Source organism: Physcomitrium patens, chromosome 14, assembly GCF_059467195.1.
Source record: "Physcomitrium patens ecotype Gransden chromosome 14, ASM5946719v1, whole genome shotgun sequence".
Classification (NCBI taxonomy): Eukaryota; Viridiplantae; Streptophyta; class Bryopsida; order Funariales; family Funariaceae; genus Physcomitrium; species Physcomitrium patens.
The window spans coordinates 7,773,891-7,786,856 of record NC_143423.1 but is presented as its reverse complement, the minus strand read 5'-3'; the positions used below and the strand labels follow the sequence as shown (position 1 = coordinate 7,786,856).

General features: G+C 30.5%; 1 protein-coding gene across 6 annotated transcripts; it reads right to left on the bottom strand.

Annotated features, from left to right (window-relative positions):
- Positions 1-4,257: 4,257 nt before the first annotated feature.
- Positions 4,258-8,217, bottom strand: LOC112291671 (protein NEOXANTHIN-DEFICIENT 1). Of its 6 annotated transcripts, none has more exons than XM_024539441.3 (11): positions 7,908-8,217; positions 7,532-7,612; positions 7,083-7,166; positions 6,775-6,838; positions 6,475-6,521; positions 6,129-6,183; positions 5,847-5,888; positions 5,558-5,732; positions 5,301-5,370; positions 4,974-5,030; positions 4,258-4,774 (listed from the first exon to the last, which is right to left on the bottom strand). In XM_024539441.3, the coding sequence occupies exons 2-11, from the start codon at positions 7,603-7,605 to the stop codon at positions 4,498-4,500; spliced, it is 945 nt and encodes a 314-aa protein (XP_024395209.1). In that variant the 5' UTR covers positions 7,606-7,612; positions 7,908-8,217; the 3' UTR covers positions 4,258-4,497. The 6 variants fall into 6 exon arrangements, with proteins under 6 accessions (XP_024395209.1, XP_024395212.1, XP_024395208.1 ...); XM_024539444.3 differs by having other exon boundaries at positions 5,301-5,367; XM_024539440.3 differs by having other exon boundaries at positions 8,104-8,217.
- Positions 8,218-12,966: the final 4,749 nt, after the last annotated feature.

Below are 12,966 nucleotides of genomic sequence, written 5' to 3'. Positions count from 1 at the left end.
GGTTTATGCTATAATTTTTGGTCTTATTGCTATTCTAGTGTAGTAGCTTGTTGTAAGTCTTACCAATATATTTTAATTGGTGGATTTGCTAAAAATATTTTTTAAAATTTATTTAGATTAAAAAAATTAAGAATAAAAATCTATTTAATCATTTAAATATTTATTAGAATGTACAAGGTCTTATAAGTTATAAGAGTCTTTTTAGGAAAAAAAATATAAAATAGAAACTTAGTTAGTCTTTAAGGTAATTATCTTGGTTTTTTTAAATATATATTTCAATTGTGATAATCAATATTTATTTATTAAAAATAATTTCTAATTTTTTCTTCTATTTATATATATTATTTACTAAAAAATTATAAATATAAATTAGTAGATAAAAATAAAGATATGAAGAAGAGTCTCATTATTTTTTTAATAATTTATGTAGTTAAATAGAATTTTTAGTTAATTTAAATTGATTTTATTTTTATAAAAAAATCACCAAGTTAGAATAATCAGTCTTAAATTGATATTAATATCTCCAAAATATTATAGGATTTTTTGGAATTTATGAAGAATTTCTATAGGAACATTTAGAATATATTTTGAAAATTTTGGTAAAAATAATTTTACCACTTTGGGAGGCCATTACAAAGAGTTGGAGCAAGATTTGAAGGCCTTGTATGATTCATATATTCATTGGATAATTTTAAAGATTGTAGTATAGTTAAAATTTTAGAAAACATGTTTTGCTTGTATTAATCATAGTGACTAGCAACTAGAGTAGTACTTTTGGGAAAGACAGTATATAGGTCTTACATGGATTGTAGTACCTTGGATGTAGATAGGAAGATAAGACTAAAGTCTTGTGGTCCCTATAGTACACCTTACACAACACTTTGTTTGCCTTAGTGAGACTCAATTCTTTAACTTCTTAAGTAAGTTATTTTTGACCGAAAATCTATTATCTTAACTTTAAAAAAAAATATTTCACATTTTTAAACCTTTATAACTTATTCATTATAATTAAATTCATATGTTTTTACTTCATTGGAAAGATAAAAGAATAATTTACATAAATATAAAATTCTAAAATCTAAAATTCTAAAACCAAGTAAATAAAGAATAAAATTTTATTAGAGTGTGTATTTTTTGACTTTCTTTCTTTCATTTGTTTTTTCCTTCTTCTTTCCTTTTTTTTTGATGATTGTACTTATTAATTTACACTAAAAATTATAAATAATTTTTAATTAAAGAAATTTACAATATAGATTAAAAAGTTACTTTTATCTTTATACTTATAAGTTCAATGGACTAAATATAAATCAATTCTTTTTTACAAAAACCATGTTCACAATTGCTTCCAAAACATATCTCTATTTAAAAAAATGTTGTCTATATTTAAATATTACCCTTATTTATAAATATTTATAGTAGATAAGCCATTAATGCATCTCATTATAAAACAAATTTAGAAGATGTAGTTGATAGCATTACAATTTACAGTCTTTAGTTGATTCCACAATCTTTTCTTGTATCTCCTTCTCCTATCTCTAATGCTTCACAAATAACTTTAAAAAAAAATACCAAAAAAAAAAAAAAAAAAAAAAAAAAAACTTATAGAATCTCAGGCCTCTAAATTTTCTTCTCTTATTTCTCTTCTAAATTCAATTCCTACTAGTATACCTTTATCTCATAAGAAAAATAAGAAAAATAAATTATAAAACTTTAAATTTTAATACATGAGAATAATAATAATTTGTGGAAAAATTACTCAACTTATAAGAAAGTTTGCAAGAAACTCAAAATAGATTAATCATGAAAAAATAATAGATCTTTATAACAACAACTAGCTATGCAATGAAAACAAATTTGTAAAAAGAGTACAATATTTATCACTAAAATATGAGTAGAAAGACCTCAAGCATGAATAGTACACACACACACACACACATACATACATACATACATACATACATACATATATATTAAGAATAAATTTATTTATATTACATTATAATTTTATACTGAATAATTATTATCATAGAATTATTTAATTTTATTAAATAAATAATGTATTTTTTTATTTTCTTTCATTTTATTTTTTGTTTAAATTTTAATAATAAGTGTATTAATTTTAAATATATTTTAAAAATAAAAAATGAGTATATAATAATTTTTCAATGTTATCATATCCTATAATAATAGATAATAATTTACATGTAGATTTGTATTTTGCAATGGTAATCCTTGTTATGTTAAATGGGTCTGTAAGCATGCACAATGCACATACCATCCACAATGCTAACTACTCATAGAAATCTACCAATCATATTAAAATTTGTTGCAATTGAACACTACTGCATTGTCACAGACCATTATATTAGTTGTTTTTTGAATAATAAAATTACAACCATAATGCAATTTTTAAACATGATTATTGTCATAGTACAAATTCCAAATAACTCTGTAATATATTATTGTGAATAACTATTGTTATATTGTCCAAATTTAAACAATGCTACAACTAATTAAAATTTAACTACAAATTATTTCTTAATGATATGTTTTTTCTAAAAATAAGATAGTTTTTAATACTTTCCGAAATCCTATAAAAAAAGATTCTAGAAACGTTTGCAGGCATTCAAAACATCTCTTTCTAGACCAAGAATTTGATATTAATTATGAAAAAATAATTTGGCCAAATGAGACTTTGGTTCACCATACTTGTTTTGCACTGTTCATGGGTATAAAAAACTATTATCTTTGAGCAAATTTTCATCATCCTTGATCTCTATATTATACAAAAAAAAAAAAAAAAAAAACATCAATGACTTCAAATATAATATTATTGGTGGCATCATGCAAAAAATCGTATTGTTTTCTAAAGTTGTGCCAAAGAGGTTGATGTTGTCTTCTATTTGTTCTAAATTATCAACTTTAAATGCATTTTTGCAATATTGAAATATGTGCAACATGTTTGTGATAATGTTTTTAAATCCTAGAAGAGATAATGTTCACATTCATATTTAGATAACATGTGTTTAAAAATTTAGAGTAATGAGAGCCATGAAGTGACAATCATGAACTTACTTCTTTGATGCAAGCTAAGGTATTAAACTCTTTATTTAAATTTACACTGTTTTTGTAGTATTACAACTTGACCACTGCCTTTTTGTAGTATTCCCTATTACATAATAATCAAAGAATACAGGTGAATAATTTATACCTCAAAAGGTTGTTAATCTCAAAGAACTTGGATTGACACAACAGAACACTTGACACTACCTCAACATGAGATTGTAGAATATTCATTATGTCAAACAGACTTAATTGCTTTGCTTCTTCCACAATTTGTATTTTTGCAAGGACCAAACTATTAATAAATATAGAATTTGATTTCGTAATTGTAAATAATGACATAGCCAGAATCATCCCACAAAATATTAAAATTGTGACTAGAGGCGAGACAAGGTGACATGATTTGACTATAGGCGGCCTCACCCTAAACCCTAAACCTGCTACCTAAGACGAGGCAAGTGGATTCCCAAAGGCACCACTGAGATGAACAAGATCAAGAGCGGAAGTGGGGCCCAAAAACCATTTCTTTCCATTTTAAATTAAGAAGTATGATGTGGGGTCCATGTGCTTTCCACCAATACATGGTACCAACTCATATTTTCTAAGCTTGATGCTCTTAATATAGGGAAACTCTAGGGTGGTCCACGAGTGGTTTCGCCATGCATTTGGAATGGCGTTAAAAGAGGAACACTGTTGTGGCCCACTGCAGCACTTCCACTTCCCAACCAAAATATTGGCACAGTTTCATCAAACTGCTCCACGTTGACAGATGCGTACACTGCTGCTCCTTTTGACACAGCTGAGTCTCATCTACTTAGGCAGGTGGGTCTGTGCACAGTTAGAAGAGCAGAATTTCATCGTGACGTCCAATTGTTTCATTGTGGATCTAGCCCCAAGAATTTCCAATTTACGTGGTGCAGATCCATGCAGGAAAACCTGGTTGATGGGGCGAGATAATCTTCGTTTTGCATAGACGTTTCTTATTTCACTGGTACACAAGTGGAAAGAAACTCCAGTTGTCTTCAGTTGCCAACTAGAAATAGTTCCGTCCGACTACTCACGGTTTCTGCTACATACGCCATTTGATACTACACAGAAACAAGTGCTGGTTCGACAGAAGAATCCAGCATTTCAAGACATCAAAGATTATTTCCAGACGATAAGTGATAGATAAGATCTCGGACCAAGGGGATATTGCGCAATAATAGCTGGTTAAAATCATTTTGTAATGCAAAAGGGTGCCAAACGTAGCACCACCCCACAACTATTTGTAGGATGCATACATCGGTCCACACAATAAAACTACAAGATCTGAAAGTAGTCACAAGAATGAATGTTCATTTCGTGGCTTCTGTGCACGATTGCCCTCTGCTTAAGTTTGGGAAGAGGTTGCATGCTGACTGTGTAATAACCTCACAAACATTGCAAAGCCAATTATGTTGATGGAGCTGGAACGGATGGAGATTTGAATCTTGGGAACCAACTAAACAGCCCGTGGGCTTCCTTAATCTTGGCATGTTCTTGTCTTGCTAATACAACTGTGGGAGCATCAACATACATTGCCATGTTCTCGAATGCTAGAGCTACAATAGGCTTCCCACTCAGCACCGACATCACGTCAGTGCCAAGGTCTTGTGTTTCTGTGCTTCTTGGCTCCTCTTCCGCAGTCAACTGCAGAGGAGAAATTCGTGCTGGAGATACGGGTCTTATTCTGATTATACATCAAACCAAGACATGAATTTTAGCGAATTCCTTACTGAATAATCACATCCACTTCAAGCTGACCCGCTTAGACAACACTACTAAGTTTCTAAATTGGAACAGTTACTCCCATGTTCAGTTAAGGCACACAAAAGGAAATGATTTCAAATCACATATTATGCTCAAGATAGAATATAGAGAACACTTACCTGCAATTTAGTCTGCACGAGTACTTGAGAAGATCTGGCTGTTTCTTTGTCTTTCCACTGCATTGCCATATGAAAAAGGTTGGAGCAACATGTGACAAGAAGTCCCGAGTAGATTTGGCTATTCGCTCAACTGGAAACTAACGAGAAAAAAAAACGAGGGAAGTCGTAACATAGAGAACAATGGAACAAAGTGCAAAGAAGTGAAGGCTGAATCTTATTTCAATTATCAAAGAATCTATTATTTAAGAGGTATGATTTATCTGCCATGAAGACTGTACGAAAACTTAATGCAAAACCAAATATGTAGTGCGTATAGATAGAACGCGCCTGAAACTGGGAAGAGACATCTTCATTAAGGGACCTACCCATCCCTTGTCCTGTATGCCTAAAACTGCTGCTAGGTAATTGCCAAAACAAGGCTCAGTACATCAAAGTAGTTCATCCTTCTTTTCTTGGTTTTATTGTGGTAATCCTCAAAAGGTCTAATGCACTGATCACTGTTTAAGATACACAACCTTAGGGAGAAAAGCAATAGCATGCGTAACAAATTCAAAAATGTCCATTTTGGGTATTTTAACACTCACAATTATTGAGGAGTTCAATATTGCAGAGCGGCCTCCGAAAGCTTCCATCTGTTTCAACAATATCCACTGCATGGTAACAATCGCTTGACCTTTCTTCACCTTTATTACGTCCACCAATTTTGGGTAGTATGTTCCACCACAATCGCTGAGATTCTCGTTTCTCATTGGAAACTCTCTGCATTGATGGCACTGCAATAATTAGAGCGTGTAGCAGTGCTGTGCATGAGGACGTAGAAACATGAAAACAATAATAAAACTTCAAAGGAACGGCATCAAACTGACAACTTACCGATGAATTAAACAAAGCTGTTCGACTGGGGAGGCCAACTTCCTGTCACCAGAAGTCGAAGGGCCATCGGACTCCATCAGAAATTCAGGGAAAGGAAGTTCATCATCCAAGAAAAAACAAAAAGAAAATATACACAGTGTTTCGAAACCTTGATGGCACATTCTGGAGCAGAGAAGTGCTAAGAAAACTTGAATACCTGCTGCACAGAGTATTCTAAGTCTGATTAAAAATTAAAAACATATTTAAAATACCATGGAGAAGCAGCACATAGAATGCACTCACCTCAATTCCGTGGTCACAAGCCTCTTTGCTGTTCACTATAACTCTTGCTGCCCATCTAGAGGAAGGAATGGTATTTTAGCATCAGTAATCTTCATTATTGTGATAATATTTTCTCTGAAATCTAGTATAAGCTCATGTGGAGTACCCACTGCTTAAGTTTGTTGAAACCAACCTAGACTTCGAAGCGATAGTTTCGTCCCTCTATCCTGTGACTAGCAATACAATTTCAATACGTCAACTTGCCCCTATGTTATTGCAAGCTCAGACCATCAAGACCAGTATTTCAAGGTTCATATCAAGCAGATGTTGATTCCACTACAAGCTACTTGGCATAAATGTTACTCACGCGCAAGATGTAGGAGGATTCCAGACGATGCCTGCTAGAACCACCAGCTACACAGAAAAAGTTAAACGTGAAAAAGAGTCCAAAACTTGCAAGAACAGAATGTCAAGTACTTGAGTTTAGTTGATCTACTTAATTTTAGCAAGCTAATGGGATAAGCAAGGAGCAGCAGTGCAAAGTGAAAACACAACCGATACCACTTGTTTGAGAGTATATTTCAATCATGAAGTGAAACTTTGGAATCAACCCCTATCACTGCAGTTACCTTCTATGTTATTAAGATACCCTGTTTACAACTCCTACCTCATCAAAGACACCAGCAGGGCTCGTATCATACTTTGCCAAGTAAAAGCCACCCAAAGTGTACCTGCAAACCTCTTCCCCATATATATTGCAGCCCTCAGCGAGTACTCCAACATGGTAGCCTATCCCAACTGCAGTAATACATCGTATGATCAAGAGGCTTTGCAAGGCTTCAAAGGAAATTTAAAATTGAAGAAACCTGTATGTCACTGAACTATAATAGATTCATGTTGAAAATTTTAATTTTAAAATGATATAAAATAAAATATAAAGTAGCAGCGTAACCAAGTATTTCAAAAGAAATGCACCCGAAAGCTTGAACGACTTTAAGTTCTGATGGAATGATGCGTCGTGCAACTTCAGCTTTGACTAGATGTAGTTGATAGAGAGCCCTGCATCGCAATGAGTTCATCGGTCATTCGCATCCAAACTCTGTGTTATTGCTTAACCCACGAAAAGAATTTAATGTAGAAGAAATTTGGTAGGCGTATGGATCTTATGAGTCACTTCAACAAAAGCCATGACCTTTCCAATTATTTCATTTGAATGCAAGGCTAGTGAACAAAGGATGTGATACAACTTTCTCCAAAGCCCGAGGAATAACGCGTAAAAGTGCAAAGAAAGTTAGCTAATAACAATTGGTTGCGCATTGCCCCAGCTACGTGATCGATGCATTCAGTTTCAGTTCGTTCTGGGATTAACATCAGGGCCAAGTTTTAATCCTGTGCGCAACATGAACTTGAGGAAATGCAAATACCTGCCAGTAAATATCCATGGTGGTCCATCAGCGTATTTGCGAGGTTGGAGCTCTGCACTACTGCTCGACGACATACTTCACCTGTACAAAAGAGAAGGAAAAGAAGATGATATTAAAACTAGTACAATCCAAAACGCTCATCAACCTAAAGATGTTGATCAGGAAGACACCTATCAAAATTGGCCACAAAATAATTCAAATTGACTAGTCATAACTCTGCCGGAAAATCTTGAAGGATTCTTCTTAATCCCTCATGAAGATTCTCGTTCAGGAAAAACTTTCTTCGCATAATCAAAATCCTGAACAATATTGTACACAATCATCCTAGCACACGTCATGGAAACCAAATACAAGTCCGATAGTCGATTGCGCCCACCTCAGACCCTCAAAGCAGGTTCAAACAGACACTGCAACTGAAACCGAGAGACTTCTTCAATCCTCACATGCACACACAAAAAAATGCTGCAAAGGCGCGACCATTAAAGCAACTCTTCGCAGCAAAAACTATTACCAATCGCAACATGCCCCCCAACAAAAACACAAGACCCAATCAAGAGAATGCAAGGCATTACACGAAAAGGTCCTTCCGTGCATCAGAGTTCCAACCCAAAACATCGAGTGGGGTGTTCGAATTCGTGGCCACGCGATCGCGAGGATGACGTGCGGAGAAGACTCATGAGCACTACTGCAAGTAAAGTGAGGCTCCAGTGAAGCGTGACTCTAAGAGGTGACGCCCTTGTGGAGAGCAGATCACAACGGATGAATCCTATCGTGCATCCACTCGGCTTGTTTCTCATCCACACAGGGGGGAAAACAATATGGATGGGCGAATGAATTAGGGACGTTGCTCGCTGCGTCCGTCCATTCCTGCGTTGGTCCGCAATAGACATCGGTGGCTGTGGAGGCTGGAACGGCGCTGCCATTGGTGGGTTGTGGATATGGTCATCGGCTCCAGTATTGATTGCTATTACCGAGGTTTGGAATAAGTCACTGTAGGGGAATTCCAGTGCGGGCTTAGGCATCCGAACTATGTCACAAAATCACGGTATTCGTGATAAGTTTTTTTCCCATGCAGTTTCCCTTCAAGGATAAGCAACTTCCTGACCGAACACCAGATGTTCAAACACTTCGAAGTTGTAGTAGTTTTGAAGGTACACTGACCCCAATCTGTTTATTTACTTTGTTTAATGCAAGAAAAGGAAAAAAAGATTGTTTTGTAGGAGGTAATGAGCTATCCTCTTGTTAAGACGAGTGTAAAATCCAAAGAGAGAAATAAGCTTTCCCATCATGGAAGAAGCTACATTCACTTTTAGTGAAGTTTTTGTAGAATTAGACTTGAAATTGCAAAAACTGCATTTAAATGGATTTTAAATGCACAAAGAGTTTTAATGGTAGTTTTTTTAAAAAAATAAAAAGAAGATTTTACTTGGAGACTGTTACTTAGAAGAACATTTTTTGTAAACACACAATTATATAAATTTAACTAGTATAATTATCTACGAGACACTGATATTGCATTATATAGGAAATGAATTTTGTGGTGAAATGAAAATAATAAAATATTACATAAATTTTATTATTTTGTGGTTATTTTTAATATCACTATTAAAATTATAAATATATATATATATATATATATATATATCTACATATAGGAAGTTTTTAAAGCCTCATCCCACATTACCATCTTATGATTAATTCCATCCATTTTTGTCTTTGTCTCTTGTTCCATGCCCCTTGTCTCCCATCTCCCATCCTCGATTTCCAACCTTTGAACCTTGTTCTCTATACTATACCTATTGCTTGTTTTCTATCCCTAAAATTAATCATCACAGAATTTGAGGGGTGTGGCTTTAGTAATATTAAGATGTAGCTTTAACAACTCCTTATATATATATAAATATGTGTGTGTGTGTGTGTGTGTGTATGTATATATATATATATATATATATATATATCTAATATTAAAGTTATTGCACAAAAATAAAATAAAATAATTAAACATAATTTCATTGAATTTTATTCTAACAAAATAAAATAAAATAAAATTATAAAGTAAATCATATAAATAAAAATATCAATATTGATTTGTTTTTTTTACTTTAATTAATTAAAAAATAAAATTATAAAACTTTATTTTTTTAAATCATGTATTAAGTTTTTAGTTTTAAATATTATGCTAAATAAGAATATCACTATAATTTTGCTCTCTACTTCATTTTTAGTATTTTTTTACTATAATATTATGTTGGTATATCAAAAAAATATTATTTAAGCCTATTGATTTAAAGAATAAATCACTTAATATTTAATTCATTAATAATTAATAGGATTTATATATATATATATTACATTAATGCTATTTTATTTTAGAAAAAATTCTTGTGATTTTTTTTGATATTGTATGCTATTATAAATAGGTATTTTATCTCTTTAGATATAAAAGTTAATATTAACTATTGATTTTTGTTTATATGCTTTTTATTTTTTAAAAATATATCATTGGAAGAGTGTATAAATATGTGGTGTATATATATGGTCTTATACATGAAATTGAATCCTAATTAATGAGATTTTTGTAGAAAACTCTAAATTTTCTATTTAGATATTTTATTATTAATAAAAATATATTATTAAATATTTTTATAATAGGTATAGTTTTTTATTTTAATTGTATATTAACTGAATTTTGTTTTAAATTGGTACAATTAGAAATTAAAACTTAATATAAAAATTTGATGAAATTTCAATTTTTATCTAAAATTATTCAAAGAAAAAATAGAAATAGACATGTAAGGAGGATAAAGAAAACATTTAATGCAAAAAAGAGATTAAAAGAACTATTAGGATTTTACGATTTAATGTATAGATAAATTTATAAAATTTATAAATAAATTTATAAAATAAATTTATAAAATTTATAAATAAATTTATAAAATAAATTTATAAAATTTATAAATAAATTTATAAAATTTATAAATAAATTTATAAAATTTATAAATAAATTTATAAAATAAATTTATAAAAATTTAAAAATTATAATTAAAATATATTTATTACTAAAAAATTAAATACTTAATATATTTATATATAATATGAATTTTATATATAAAAGATATTCTTTCTTTTTATTTTTTTGTTTTTTTTAAATATATTTTTTCTTTCTTTCTTATTATATAGAAATATATAAAGATTTTAATTTCTTAAAATCTTTTTTGATAGTTGATACTACTTAAATCAATTAATTAAAAGAAATGTTTTCTCTAGCTCTACAAAAATCTTATTATAAGTCTGTCAAGAATATGAAGTTCAAAAAAAGAAATCCCCAATACACTCTTATATCACTCAAAAGAACTAGAAAGTCATTCAATGATAATATAGTATTAAATTAAAATGGCTATTGCAAAAGCTAAAAAGATAAGAAAGTCTTGAAACAAGACTAAAGACTAAAAAGGCATTGATAAGAATGAAGAAGGCTTTACTCTTGTCTCTATATATACTCTTAATTAAGAGCTATATGGCAATATCCTATAAGACCTCCAAAACGTGTTGACTTTGCATTACATATATTTTAACTTGCAAGACAAGCTTTTTTATATATACACTACATAATTAGCTTATTCTACAAGCTATCAATATGTAATTAACTTATTGACAAAGTTTCTATCCCACTAATCAATTACAAACACATGTAAAGTCAAAATAGCATTTATGAAGCTTTTAAGAAGCTTCTCTAGAAAATGTTATGAAATAAATATATTTTTACATACTTTTATATAATCATATAGGTAAATATTAAAGTAAATATGTATGTCTATTACATAATTTCTCCTTTTAAGGACGACTTGTACAAAAAGAGGTCATTATATATTGAAAAAATTCAAGATGTGGCAAATTTTATTTGCCGCATACTCTAAACTTTGTTTTCTTTAAAGATAGTTAATAGATCTTTTCAGCCATTGATAATGTTCTATACTAGGGCAAGAAGACCACCCCATTATTTGATTATTGTTGAGGCCTTTATAACTTCTTTCACGTAAAATATTCAAAACACTATTAAGAGTCATTCCAACTTCCAATAAAATTACCAAATATCAAGAGTCTCTTCCAAAGTCATGATATGAAACATGTTATATTTCACCATCTATTCAAAGAAGATCATGTTGTTCTTTAGGATCTTTATCTTGATTACTCCGTCTTAAAAGTTGTGACAATTGCAATATTTTATCTAATAAGAGAACAAGTAATAGCTCTTAAGTTGAATTTACTAGTTGTTGGTTCTCCATCTTTTTAGCATCACAAATGCACAAAAATACTAAATAAGAGTAGAGTATAGAATGCTATCTTTCTTAGATCTTATGTCTTTTATAGCAAAGATTTACTTTTCTTTATCTTGGTTTTGATAAATGTCATTGACAAAAAACCTCAACCTTCTTTGTTGCATTTGCAAGATTCTTTGTTGGCTCCCATGTGAATTCATTGATATCATATCTGTGCCAATGAAGAGATATTTTAACCTATTTTGGCACTGCCTTGAATCTAAGACTTTTTACATTTCAAACTCTCGATTATTATCCACTTTTATAGGAAGAGGTGGCATTTCTTTTCTTTTCAAGATATTTATTATTTTCTATGGTTCAAGAAAAGATATATGGAATATAAGATGGATCTTCATAGATTCTAATAGAAATAATCAATAAGCAAGAAAATTGACTTGTTCACTAATAGAAAAAGGTTCAAACTTACAATAGTCCAACTTGTCATAAGGACGAGTAGCCTTGATATTGCAATGAAATAGCCATACTTTATCACCCACATTGAATTATAGTTGTTCTTTGCGATAAGCATCCGTATTAATCTTTTGGTATTCTTGAACTTCTTTTCATTGTACATTTATTTTTGTATGTGATTCTGATAAAAAATTTGCCAAATCTTCTACCACATGATTATCAATTTTTGAAAAATCAAAGATATGAAGTCATAGATGATTATCATAATTAGCAAAAAAAGATATTTTTTAAGTAGAAAAATATACTAAATTATTGTATGCAAACTTTGCCAATGGCAAAAGAGTTTTCCAATTATTTTGATGACAATTAATAGTACATCCCAAATATTACTCTAAAACTTGATTCATCTATTCTGTTGATCCATCAGTTTGAGGATGAAAAGCAAAAGAGAGTTTTATATCCACCTTTAATATCTTGGAAATGGTTCTCTAAAATCTCGATATAAATTGAATCTTCCTATCTTATATAATATACTTGGATAATCTAAGATAGCAATAGGTGTTGTCCAAAAAAAGCTTAGCTATTTTTTTACTCGTAATATATTTTATATATAGTATAAAATATGTTATTTTATTAAAACAATCTACTATTACAAATATAAAATCATATGAACATGAGATTGAAAGATTAATGATAAAATCTATA

Bases quoted from the DNA above. Each gene is read 5' to 3' on its own strand.
- LOC112291671 (XM_024539441.3), bottom strand. From the start codon at position 7,605: ATGTCGTCGAGCAGTAGTGCAGAGCTCCAACCTCGCAAATACGCTGAT. The intron at 6,839-7,082 runs GTGCATTTCTTT...AGAGGTTTGCAG, and splicing joins AAAGTCGTTCAAGCTTTCGG to GTACACTTTGGGTGGCTTTT. The intron at 5,371-5,557 runs GTGAGTGTTAAA...GCAATTACCTAG, and splicing joins TATTGAACTCCTCAATAATT to CAGCAGTTTTAGGCATACAG.